The sequence below is a fragment of the Seriola dumerili genome, unplaced genomic scaffold (genome assembly GCF_002260705.1).
Source record: "Seriola dumerili isolate Sdu_G_001 unplaced genomic scaffold, Sdu_1.0 BDQW01000105.1, whole genome shotgun sequence".
In the NCBI taxonomy this organism is placed as follows: domain Eukaryota; kingdom Metazoa; phylum Chordata; class Actinopteri; order Carangiformes; family Carangidae; genus Seriola; species Seriola dumerili.
In genome coordinates, this window is record NW_019174360.1 from 799,836 (window position 1) to 813,583 (window position 13,748).

Genomic DNA, 13,748 nt, shown 5'->3' on the forward strand with positions numbered 1-13,748 from the left:
AAGAGCATGTCGGGTACCTCGGTACATGACAACTAAAAAAAGCAAACCCACATCCATTTACCCTCTCCCCTAAGTCCATCCTATTTTTTACGAAGGGGGGCTTCTAAAATAAAATCAGCTGTCACAGGATCCCCGGGCCTCACTGAGCTGTGGAGAGCACTGCTGGAGCTGGTCTCCAAGCCTCACTTGTCTGTCTGTGCCTAGGATTTGCTCACCGTATTGGGTCAAGGTTGGTCGACTGAGCCTGTTTCTTTTTCCTGGAGGTTCCTTTTTTCATTCTGTTGGATTCTATTGTTGTTTGACGCAAAGAGCGACCTACACAGTTTAAAGAAGGTAAGAGATGTGTGCGGACTATCAGCATTTCAAGGCCCCCGCCGTCAGCACACCTAAGCAGAAGTGGTGGGAGAGGGAGATTGGAAACGGAAGATGACATTTCACCTGATAATGAATTGGTTTGATGTGCCAGGGCGGCAGACATGAGACGTCTGTGGTGTAAAATCAGAAATAAGATGAAGCGGAGAGAGGCTGCATTGTGTTGGACTCTGAATGAGATGTGATATCGCAGCATGTCCCCCCCCCCCCACGCGATTCCACCAGGATTTGTGCTTTGTCATAAAACATGCATGGGCCCCTTTTCCTTTTTCCCTTCCACCAGACATCACCGGCAGCAGTCGGATCTAAAATATTCTGAAAGCATAGCAAATCAGAGACAAAGTGCTTAGCCCAGCATAAGGAAGCACTCGGGGGCAATCCGTTCTCAATGTAAAGAAGTTATTCTGATAGATTTGACAGCTCAATTATTGTGCCTGTTTTGCTTTCATCGGTAAGGGAAGAAATCGCCCCCCTCCACGGCTGACATTTCAATTAGTGCAGCTCGTTCCGACTCTCCTGTGAAACCTCGCCCAGCCAGCGGGTTTGGTCAGTTAGTGCTGAACAGAAAATTGGGAGGGCAGAGAAAAAGGGGGGTGACACCTCTGTGATTAGGAAACGGCCTCTGCTTGACACAGATCTATGGGCCTCGATTTAGCTTTTGAGCTACGGCGCCATTCTGCCTTCGCTCACACCCATAAACTCTGAAATTACCCTGTTCTTCTTCTGCACTCACACATTTTCCCCGACACGCCGCGATGTCTTCCAGCCAGCGCCTCGCCTCGCCTCGCCTCGCATCGCTCCAGCACAGGCAGCAGCAGAGGAGGCTGTGACAGGGAGGTCAGCGGTCCTCAGCTGGGCTCAATATAGCCACTGAGTTGTGCATGAACCCCCCACCCCCGCCCCGTTGACTTTTCCCGGCCTCTCCCCGTCCGGTGCCAACACTTGTGCCTCTGCTGTGGAATTGAAGAGATAAGAAGCTAATACTCCAAGAGGAGGAAAAGTCAGCGCGGTGGTAAATGTGCCTGTGAACAGGAGTGACACAGGAGCCTGTGGAAAAGTTTTTATCTGATATCAATACCACACTGTAAACAGAAATTTGGTCCCTTATTATATTTGGACGACTGTGTTTGAAAGCTATTATTAATGCTAATTAAACATCCGTTGGTGCCAGTAGTAATTAGTGGCAGCGGAGGGAGATGGTGAAATGATTTTGAAATCTTTGAAAATATATCTCATTAGTTTTTTCTTTCCTTTTTATTTCTCTCTCTCTCTCACACACACACACACACACACACACACACACACACAGCCATCCCTACACACACTTCCACTCCATAAATCTCCTTGTTACAGGGGAACATGACGCTGCAGACAGAGCCGGTTTATAAAAAGGCTGGGTTTATTTTTTTCCTCCAGTCAGCCCCCTCCCTCCCCTCCCTCCCCTCCTGCAGCCTGGTTACCTCACCTCCATGCTATGGCAGCTTTGTATACAGAAAACCCCCTTTCTCAGAAGCCAGTGATATCCAAAGCGCTGTTGTCACCGCTCTCAGGGATCAAACCCGTCATGTCTGTGCCTCTCTGACGGCTCCAGACCGTGACGTGAACATTTATCTCCGGTGATAAATGAAGGCATTATCCTTGTGCTTCTGTCATCAGGCTGGTATTGGGTAACGCCGCAGCCTCAGGTGTTGGATTTCTGACCCATATTTATAGGATGTGGTGGGTAAAAAACCCTGTTTATTTTCAGATGCTGCTGTCTTGGACAGGCTATTTCTCTCCCTGATGGTTATTGGTTACACTAACATGCCAGACGTAGCAGAAAGCTAAAAATGGCGGGATGAGGAGAACATGCTTTTGTCACATGGCGTCTGGATTAAGGCTCGGTCAGACCAGAACACGGCACTGACTCATATGTCTAACGCATACAGATATGTATGTTTAAATATGTAGAGACGTGACGTAAATGCCTGTCAGTGTATGTTGATATTATAGGGTCCAAAAGTCTGAGAGCACTTTCCCAGACTGGGAATATTAGACACTGATAAGTAGACAATTATTAGACAAAAACATATATAAGCATATAGAACACATTTCTGCATGGGAGGCTAGGAACTTAGCTAACAGTTAGCAAGCGTGTTAGCTTCGTCATTAACAGTAAAATAAATTCAGTTAGTTTTAATTGAGGTTTTTGTACCACTGTCTCGTAACTGTCCGACTCTGTCTCTCCAGCTTAATGGTTCCTCAAACGTCGGCACTTACCAGTCCATTAAGTCCTATTAGTTTTTCTCATAAACAGTGTTAGTTGGGTCAAAGGTCAACTCACCCGGAGCGTTGGATTTACTTCAGCCACGATCCAACCCGGATGAACTCCAGTGTATTTAATTGAAATATTCCACAAAATGTTTCCCTGTTTTTAATGGTGGTGTGATGGTTCACACTGGATTTATGTGGGAAATCATGTGGTTTTACCTACAAAATAAAAAGATTGAATCAGTGGTCATTTGATTTTGAAGACATGGATACCAGGAGTGATCTATATCAAGCCGGTCAGGATGTACTATACGTGGGCTGGGAGAAGCATAAAGATAGCTCGCTCTGCATAGCCGAGCATAAACGTTCAGTTTGCAGGATTGTGCAAGTTCACACTTCACCGGAGCCGGCTCAAAGTTCAGCTCACACAGATTGAAATAAACTAGTTCACAGTTTTGAATTTGGCCATATCACTGTATTGTACTATAGAGTCACAGACAGAGATTACCAACGCGGGTTCATGTTTTCCCACTTAAACAACTCAAAACTGATCAGTTGACAAATGTAATTCAGCTCTAAACATTTGTTATTGTGCAGAAAGTGAAAGAAAAGAAGAGCGTCACTGGCTTTACTCACGAGCTGAGAGACGTGTTCAGACGTGTTCACGGTTCTTCTTCTGCTGATGTATTGTTGCGGTTGTTAAGCTGCATGGAGACTGTCGAACCCACAGGTCGTTCGTGCTGCACGTTGTTATGACCCATAGTTATACGTTTTGTTGCTAGGCGACATCTACTGGTCGTGGCAGTTATGACAGGAGAGCGGTGTTCGATTCCCATGTGAAACCAGCAGTTTACACTGTAACCATGACAACAAAAACCGTCAAATGTTGAGGAAGTACTCATCACGATCTTTTCCCTAAACCCTAACCAAGCCATGACCGTCATTATAGTAACCATGGCAACAAAGGTAGGTGCGCATTCATGCACAACACTTGTTGGTGTGCACTTCACCAGTAGACACTGAATTTTTTACTCATCTCTGTGCTCCTACAGCACCAAGCCAACTTCAATCAGATTCATAAGGATTTAAGAAGCAGCTGCTTTAACACTTCTGAAACAAAACAAAAATCTGACCCGAAGTAGAACTCATACTTAGGCCGAAATTATACCATATGGAGAAAATATGTGAGCACCTATTGCAAAAACCCAACATGGGGCGGAGAGTTTCAAAATGTCAAAAGGTTACGATGTGAGCACATAATGAGAGGGAATAATTTCTATTTATGGTCTTCTTTCATCCCACGGTGTTGTTGCCTGGAGAGAGAGCGAACACACCAAGAGCTGAAAGGTCCAGTGTGGGTGTATGCGGAGCTTTAACGGAGCCTTCTCTGTTGCCTAATGATGCTTTGTTGCACAGAAAAGTCAAATGTAAAATCAATGCTCTTCTCTAATTGGCTTATCCGCAGGGATGTGCTGCGCAATATGAAGAATCATAAGGAAGTGCTTTGTGATTGATCAACGCTGCGCTTCAGTTTTGTGTCGACGTTCGTTACGGATTGTTTTCCCTCCGGCCCCTTATAGGTTAAAATATCTACAGTGTCTGGAACTATGCAGATGTCTTCATCAAACCCGGGATGGGATTTTCTGGTCTCTGTCCATGTGTAGTGTGATTATAGATCAGGTCTAGCTTCTATATTAATACTGTGAAAGTATCAAAGCCTCAGTCCACAGAGAAATGCACACAGCCTGTATTCAGAAACTGAGCCTTAAAACCAGCCGTCAGGACTTCTGTGACTTTGTGATGTCACAACAAAGCAGTCACCAAGCCCAAAGAGAGGCTCAGAGCCTCCTCTATTCTGATTGGCTCATCGACCTGTTTTTACCAGAGCTGCAGAGAGAAGCCTGAGAGAGGAGATGTAAAACTACACTGAGATGGCTTTTGGTTCTTAAAACCACAAATATATCTTCTCATGGATCAACACTTTAAGATAAACACGAGAAGTGTGAAATATGAGACCTTTAATACTTTAGATGTCAGTGACACCACCTGCCTGCGTTCTTTTTCTTTTATTTCCTTTCATTTAATGTTATTATGTAATATTTTAATAAGGATGGTCTGTCTGCAGCAGCTAAATAAAAAAATCTATTCCATTGATTCTAGTAAAAACAGTCGCCTCCGCCTGTTCCAGTGTAATGACAGAAAACTCATATACACAAAACTGTCCCTTAAGGCTAATTACAAAAGGGCAAGCTCTGTCTGAGCTTCACTGACGAGCCATGAGAGTAATGAGAAGGTTGCGCATATCAGCAGATCTCTAAAAGAGACATATCGAGCAAGAGGATAAAGCTGAGTTTGGTTTGCTTGCATCAATGAAGGGTATTAAAATTAATATCTCATCTGTGTGTGTGTGTGTGTGTGTGTGTAGCTGCAGGCAGCCCAGGTAGATCCAGGTCAGGACTTCCCGAGGACAGGGCCCTGAGCGCCGAGGACCCGGAGGCCGAGCCGGTGTCGGTGAAAGAGCGGCTGGCGATGTATCAGGCTGCCGTGTCCAAGAAAGAAACCAGCAGTTCCTCCTCTGCGGCGGTAAGACAATACTTCCACAGGATGTAACAAGACGCCGCAGAGAGGGTATGCGGTGTCAACCAGAGAGAGATGGCAGGACTCAGTAGTGTTTTGATTTAACGGTTAAACTGACAATCTGTGATGGACGTTACTGATGTTTATGAGCACATTTCTGTCATTCAGATCCAGGGTTCGGGTATAAATCTACTGGGGGGGGGGGGTCTGGCGGGATGGTGGGACTATTTGTCAATGTGTCAAAGGGGTCAGAGCAGGATGGGAAAAACCAAACCTCCAGACTGTCGGGAGGAATCATCAGCAGTCATGTCACAACACAGGGCGGCTTTCTTCAGCAGGATATATCAATAATTCCTCAACACGCTGTGCATTTAGAAAATCATAAGCCTTGATTTCACTTCAGTTGGAGCCAGTTCAGTAGATCTGATCCACATTTACTCCAGTGATGAATTCTTCTTTAATGCTAATTTATACTTCTGCTCTACAACATTTATCTGACAGATTTCACATTCAAAACATGTAATAAGCTTCTAACATGTAATATGTTGTTAAAGGAGCTGTTTTGTAAGTTTTGCTAAATGCTACATAGCCAACGTTAGCATTAGCAGCTGTTTACTCACCAGTCTTGCCAAGAGCTTCATTTATTGTTGCATTTACTTACTTCCTTTACTTTGGGCAGCTACTTCTTCAAGGTAGCCTGGATGCTACAGTGACTCAGTGTTGGAAAGTGATAAGGAGCTAGCTGGTTAGCATGCTAACTTCAGTAGAAGGAAATACGTGATAGGAATAGAAGCAAAACAAAACGGTTGAGAGTAAACGAATGAGGTTTGATGCTGAACTCTCAGTGTTTCTTCTAGACTGGTAAGTAAACAGCTGCTAATGCTAACGTTAGCTGTGTAGCAACAGCAAACCTTACTAATAGTGTCTTACGATTCCCAACCTTTTTGGCTTGTGACCTAGTGATATCAAAATAAAACAGGAAGTGTATTAAAAGACGAGACATAACCAAATATGAGAACATGACCTAAGATGCACAGACAGACAGGGAACTACTGAGCTGTTACACACTGAATCATCAGTAATTACCAATGTAATATGTCATTTGTAATAATATATCAATTACAGGGGTTTAATTAGCACATTTGTACCTTTTTCTTTTAGCTGTAATGAATTATTTTTACATTGTTATAATCCCATATGTAAGAAATGTGTTTACTTCCTGGCCTTTAAACATTATCCATTAATTTAAAAGCAAAAGAAAATGTAACAAAACAAAATCTAACAAAAAAAGTTATTTAATTTAAAAAAAAAGGCAATTAGAAATCCACCACTGAAAGCTTTTATCTGTGTGATTGCAATATTAAATGTAAAAATTAATTTAAAAACTTTTCTTTTTATCAGATGTAGTTAATATTTGATTTGCTTATATTATAAACAAGGATTTTTGTGACAAAGTCAGAATGTGAAACTGTGGAAAGGTGGCGCACAAAGCCACCAATCACCATGTTAGTAATGTGAGTCATTTTTGCTGCATTTAACTGCGTTTTTCTTATTTATTAAAAAATAAAAGAAATAACATTTCTGAGTCATTAGTCATGATCAAGGACAAAGAAAAGCTTCTGTGGCTTTGGAGAGCCTGCATGTAATTCAACTGTGAGAACTAAGTCAGCCAAAGCCATTACAGTGAGTCAGCTCACTTTCTAAAATAAAAGCCCTAGCAACTGGAAAATGTCTATTCTACCACTAACAAATAAACTCAGTTAACATCAGGAGCAGGGACAAATGTCAAAAAACAACAGCTGTAAAATAAACTGGAGGGACGTTTGTATCTGCTGATGGTTATAATTCTGAAAATAGTGTTTAATAAATGATTTGTGTTTGGTCGTTCTTCTGCTTGAGAAGTTTAAAAGTTACGCCATAAATCTCCCATATTGACTTGTCATCTCGTTCAATCACTGCTCTTCTTGTCGAGCCGACAACATTTGACTCCGTAATGAACATTTCCTCACATGTGAACTCCCTCCTGCAGGATGAACACTCACTTTTAATTGAAAATTCGACAGTAAGGAAGTGAAGCAGCGACAGTTTTGCCGGTGTAATCAGCGTTACAGTCAGGACATACGACAGACCTGAGGAGGTCAAGCTCATAACATCATGTCCAATCAGACACAGAATAAAAAAACAAAAAACACAGAAATAATTGATCAGAGTTTTGGATGCCGACATGTGTTGACGTTCTGGCTTATAAGCAGTTCAGGCCTGTAACACCATCAAGCTAATTGATGCAGATGAGCAGCCAGCTGGTGTTTTTGACGTCTCAACCTGCCAACCTGCCAACCCCCTGATGATGGTACAGAGTAAAACCCAAAGCCTGAAGCTTCAACAACACTGGAGAACCTTTATTCTTGTGTTTGAAAGATCCACTGGTTTCAAATCTAACTTAACAAATCTTTAAGTAATTGAGGTGGAGCATGTCATTCATGAGGCCACATGTTTACAGGTGGTGACCTGCCACCTTCTGGTGCCTTTGGACATGACAGGACAGCACAGTTGCATACTTAAGCAATGACACACAGGAAGCTGTGTTTTAAAATAATGATAAAACAGTGGTGGGAAACAAAAATGTTAATATGCAGTTACAAAATAATTAAAAATCTTAAGATAAATAATTAAAACAGTTAATTATTAAACATAATTAAATAGTAATAACTGATAGTTGCCCTCCACTCTGCAGCATAACTTCAGTTTCCTAATATTCGGTGAGTGCATCAGCAGTTAGCTGGTCACAGGTCTGCATAGCAACAAGCCACTTGAGGCCGAGCTTTACAGCTGTTTCAGAACAGATGAGAGGTGTTAACATTACGCCGAGTGCTTCTCTCTCTGCACCAGCATCACAATAAAGCACCGCCACAAGTGGTGTGTTGCTTTTAATGAATGGCTGTAAGCACATAATTATCCTTAAAAGAAACACCAGTGGATGAACTCAACAGATCCTTTCTATTAGTTTATTGAGGGGTTTAATAACACCAATACAAGAGTCTTCCCAAACAGCAGCTTTACTGAATGACTCTCCACAGTGATTGTCAGTGGTGCCGACCTACAGCTGAGTGTGTGTGTAGGTGTGTGTGAGACAGGGTTGGTGGTGGGGTCACGGGAGTCTTGTTTTTCCTCCACATTTTGCAGCTGTTGTCTGCATGTCCACACAAGTGACAGCGTGTCACTCAGTGTGTCATCCAGCTACCCCTCCTCTCGCAAAATCCTCTGCTTATATTAAACTACAGCAACAGTTTTCTTTATCAGCATTTAATCAAACCCACAGTCTTCCTCTGACCCTTAAAAGAATATTTTGGTGTTTTAGGAAATACACCTATTTGTATTCTTGCCAAGAGTTAGATGGGAATATTCACACCACCCCCCCAGATGTGAGGATGTGTCATTCTCTTTCAAATAAGAAGCTACATGGCTAACTAGCCTAGCTCTGTCCAATGTTGACTACACAACTGAAGCTCTTTAATTAACGTATTTTTTCTCATTTTATCTGCACAAAAACCAACATGCAATGGTTCGCTTTTCCCCATGTTTCCAGTCTTTATGCTAATCTGAGCTGACTGTCTCCTGACTTCAGCTAATGAGAGTGTGGCAAGAAATCAAATAAGCGGAATGTGCAACTGTTCAACCCAAGTGCTTTTCTTTCATAATGCTAATGCTAACGCAGGATGCAAACGTCTCCAGCATCACAGTCTTTGCGCTTGTTACAGTTCGTCTCAAAACGTAATTGACAAACCAAATTAGCAGCATATAAGGATTTAATTGGGGGTGCTTCTGTCTGATTTGACTGTAATTATTCACATAATCCACGTGGAAGAGGCCAAGAGAAGCAATTCTATAATGTGCAAATGAAAAGGAGAAGGAACTGCACAGGAGACAGCGTGTCTGAACATCCCTGCATACATATTCAAGTCGACATTATATGGCAGTAATTATAAATGATTGTATGTCATATCAATGGAGCTTTTGTACCCTGAAGTAGTAAAATATTGATAACACGGTGCCATGCCAGAAAATGTCACTGACCTAAACTCCTCTGCAGTAATTTGCAAATTGTATTGTATCCCTAATTTGCATTAAAAAAAGAAACTTACACACACACACACACACACACACATCAACACAGCAGGCAAGCTTGGAGATTCTCATATTCTGCATTTTCCCCAGAAGCTATATATGCAAAAGCCTAAATATAAATGTTTTATTAGCAAAGTAATTGACAAACCCAAAAGGAGATTATTGTCTTAAAACAGTCAATGTGCATTCATGTCAGCTGAGGACTGCACTCTCTGTCCTCCTCATCTTTGCAAAGAACTCTTCTTTTATTTTCCAGTTTTAAGGAATAATTCCCTCCGTAACTTGATCAAAGTTATTGAAAAGTTTTTTTTTGTTCCTATAATCTGAAAGACTTAAGTTTTGTATTGATGTTTATACCTTGTCTCAGTATTTCTTTTACAGCGTCACCTACAGTACATCATATCACCTTAATACTTTTTACACCCTAGAGGATCTGAAATTTTACAGCATTCACACCACGTTCTGAAGAAAACCAACACTGCTGATGTTTCCAAAAAGCATTAGCATAATGCCTTTGCATTCACTTTTATATTAGCATGAGTGAATGTGTCACATATTCACAAACAATGAGAGCAGAGATTAGTTAACCTAAGTCAAATCCAATCTTTCTTAAGTCCCAGATAAACGGCGGAGTCTTACAGTGTGTGATCTATGATAGATATTTCCAGGTGTAATTGGTGTTCTCTGTTTCCTGCCTACAGATGATGGATGAGTCGGAGGCGTGTTCGCTGCCTGGTGGCCTGGCCAGCGTGAAGAGACAGTTTGAGAACCAGGAGTTTACCTCCTCGTCCTCCCAGTCCAGCGTCACCCAGATTCATTTCCAACAGAAATCTGTCCAGGTGAGAAACTAATCAAACACATGTGTTGCTACACTCGCAGTAGATGGATGTATGTGACAGAAGCTGGAATTGGACATGATATTTCTACATATTCATCTCCTGAAAAAGGTGAAAACCTCTAAATGAACAATTCAATCATTCTGGGAATTATTCTCATTCATGTTCTTGCGAAGAGTAAATGATCTGCATCTTCCCTGTTGCCTCTGTGGGAGCTAAGCTAACTCGCTAAACTAAGATGAATGCTAAGCTAATAGAATAAACATTAATATTAGCTTCTAACTATGTTAGTTTTATAATCTGATATGTTCTGATAGAGATTTTTTAGTTATAATATGAACATTGCGATACTGTAACTGAATCTAAACATTTCACCCATCAAATGTTTAAAGTTTGTTATTGTGCAGTTTGATTCCGAAACAATTAATTTGTCCTAAATCTTTAATTGTAGCCAAGAATTAGCCTTCCTGAAGGTCAGTGTGAATAAACTGGTACCACTCTCATATATGTATGCTAAAGCTAGCAAGTAGAACTTAGCTTAACTTAGCATAAAGACTGGAAGCAGGGGGAAACTAGCTAGCGTAGCAGCACCTCTAATGCTAAATAATAATATATCTTGCTTGTTTAACAAGATTTAACGTCTTAGTTATTGAGTTTTAAAAGCTGCTTGTGTGCTGTTTTTTTTCTTCAGCTAGCTAGCTGTCTCCCTTTGCTTCCAGTCTTTATTTTAAGCTAAGCTAACTGTCTCCAGGCCCAAGCTTAATACTTAGCATACAGGTATGAAAATGGTATCAATCTTCTCATCTCATTCTCATCAAATCACCAAATTAAAACTTGTCAAACTATTCCTGTCATCTGTGTGTTCGTGTAATAGTTGTATGTCAATATTTCATGCACAAAAACACACATTTGCTTTTTTGTGCAACAACTTTCTCATAAAGCCAGAGAAAGGGAAGAAGTGTGGCTGGAGAATATATGTGATAATATCCTCACATATTGAATATGCAACTTTTGCTTAGAAAATGAATTGTTGGAGATACCGAAGATGACAGGTGAAAGGAAGATTTTTTTCCCCCCCTCTCCTGTTTAAAGTCGACAGAACTTGGAAGACGGATTACTGCTGTCCCTTCCTTCCACCAGCTCAGTGTAAAGTGAGAAACATATGAACGCCACTGGATGATTTACATTCTACTGTAGCTCTTAATTGGAAAAACCCGGCTGCCCCCCGCCCCCCCCGCCCGAAGTGATCTTGTAGGTCAAATCAAAGAGGGCACCTTGAACTTTGCTCATCTATCTGCCACAGTCACCGAGCGCGTGAGGAAAATGCCAGAACACGTTAGCAGCGCCGGGACGGGGAGGGGTCTCAGTGAAGTAAGGTCAATTCTGCCCCTCCATGCATTCTCCCCATCTGCTCATTCAGGCGGGAAGCAGAGCGGATTCATCGAGTGCACGAGGAACCTTGCTGAATGCTAAATTTTACATAGGGATTCGTGAGGGAGGGAAATGTCTGAGTCTGTTTGATCGAGTTATTGCTTCAGTGCTGCAACAGAAAACCACTTTCCACTCGAGTTTCCTTCACAGGTGTAATATCCGAGTTATGTTTTAACGCTGGCTGTGCACCAGGAAAAGATATTAATTATAACTGGGACAATAAGTGGTTCAGTTCAGCACATCAGTCCAGGGGCCAGATGCATAAATTATGCGTACACACAAAAACCACCACCACCACCACCAACCATGTATCTTTCATGTTAACAGCAGAGGATACAAGCTAAAATATCATATTTCTCTTTCATCCCCTTCAAATTGCATGAATCTCACTGGAGGAACCGGCTGATGCAGTTTCATACGGTTTTTGTAATCTATTGCTGTTTCTCTCCAACACTGAAATTCTTCCTTCAGTGGAATTTAAACTCAGTAGTTTCTTTGGAAGCGGCTCCGTAATGGAAAAGCATTTGTTTCCAGCCACAGAGGGGATTTTATTAAGCGTTTTCATAATATAAAAATGACTCCTCTGTTTCTTAAAGCTCGCAGTCATGAGGTGATGAAACCGTGGCGTCTATTTGTGTGTGTGTGTGTGTGTGTGTGTGTGTGTCTCTCTCTCTCATGTGTTTGCGGCCATTTTTTTTTTTTTTTGCACACGCCGCCATTACCTCGTCTCTTTGTTTGACAGGAAGTGTCAAGCTCCTCGCAGGTGACGGTGAGAAGCAGTGCCAGGGAGGTCGTCCCCTCCACAGCCCTCCTTCACAGTCAACAAGAGGTACTGGTTGTCACACTCGCCGGTTCGTCTCGCTGCTAATAAACACGCTCTCTTGTTATTTCAGAGCTTCCTGTTGCATTTTACAAACCTTTATATAGAACATTTGCCTCATGTTTCTCCCCGATTGAAAACAGTCGGATGCTGCTCTGAGAGTTGACAGTACATCAATCATTTGCCTCCCATCTTTTCACAGGTGGTCCACGATCAGAGAGTCCACCATAACAATGTGGCTGGCAGTTACGGGAACCATTACAATGAAACAGGTTAGTCTGCACATGCCTTTTTTTTTTTATATATTGTAATTTGCAGGTTTTTATCGCAGCACTGCTTGTGTCCTGTATATTAATGATTGTTCCCACTATGGCTGAATAAGGGATGAGCTATAAAAATGTGTTGGAGTGCAGATGATTTTCTATTCAGTGCATAGCAGCAAATCTAATCAGGGCAGAGTCAGGAAGGTAAAATATTGGAAAGTGGAAATTGGGCAATCACCGCTGCATGGTTTCAGAAAATGAAAACTACTCAGGTTTTTAATGAAATGATTTATTTCCCTTTCCAATCCCCCTGAGCTCCCTCACTGCGAATGACTTAATGAGGCAGCCTTCTCCTTGTGTCTAATTCAGTTATGCTCGTCGGAGGAGAGGACCTACCAAAGGTTTCCACTCAGGCTTTGAAGCAGCAGTATGAAAAAACGATTGAGGAAGCTGCACCAACCAAGGAAATTAAGGTAATGATGCTGTCTGTTTATCTAAATAGATGATAGTTTTAGGTTTTTTTTATTTCTTTATTTTTTTTTATGAGGTATCAGTGTGAAGATGAGGCCACATCATGAAATCATCAAAAAGAAATTGCTCATGCCACGAGCTGATGGAGAATAAATTGAAATGGATAAAAGACCTCGTGTCAAAGTCTGAAGCGTTTTTTTTTCCCCACAGTGTTAAAAGGAAAACCCCCAGTCTAAAACAAGAACTCACATTACTGTCTGCACTGAAAGTGATCTTCAATGAATATTTCAATCAAGTCCGTAATTAGCAACATGCGTAACAGAATATGACGTGTCAGTATTTGTGCATTTACATCCAAATCAGGTTGGTTTTTCGGCTCTGCCTTTTTTTTTTTCTTCTAGATTTGGAAAATAACTTTGACTCTGCTGCAGAAAATTATAGAAACCAGATTTGTAATGATCAGTATTTTAGCTTGAAAATTGATGCTTAATATTCTAAATTACCCTGTGCTTCAAAGCTGCCCGTTTTTATTTCTTTACATAAGTCAGAGAATGGAAAATGTCAGAGATTATTCTTTTAACTACAACACATAATTCTTCTTTT

The 13,748-nt window shown here is 41.5% G+C and overlaps 1 protein-coding gene across 1 annotated transcript in view; it reads left to right on the top strand.

Moving 5' to 3' along the window:
• LOC111222698 (xin actin-binding repeat-containing protein 2-like) overlaps positions 1–13,748 on the top strand; it is a 60,858-nt gene that overhangs the window by 36,120 nt on the left and 10,990 nt on the right. Inside the window, exons 3-7 of the mRNA XM_022746506.1 lie at positions 5,048–5,205; positions 10,026–10,163; positions 12,334–12,420; positions 12,614–12,683; positions 13,044–13,147. Coding sequence (XP_022602227.1) covers positions 5,048–5,205; positions 10,026–10,163; positions 12,334–12,420; positions 12,614–12,683; positions 13,044–13,147 — 557 coding nt within the window. The remainder of the gene's footprint in view (positions 1–5,047; positions 5,206–10,025; positions 10,164–12,333; positions 12,421–12,613; positions 12,684–13,043; positions 13,148–13,748) is intronic.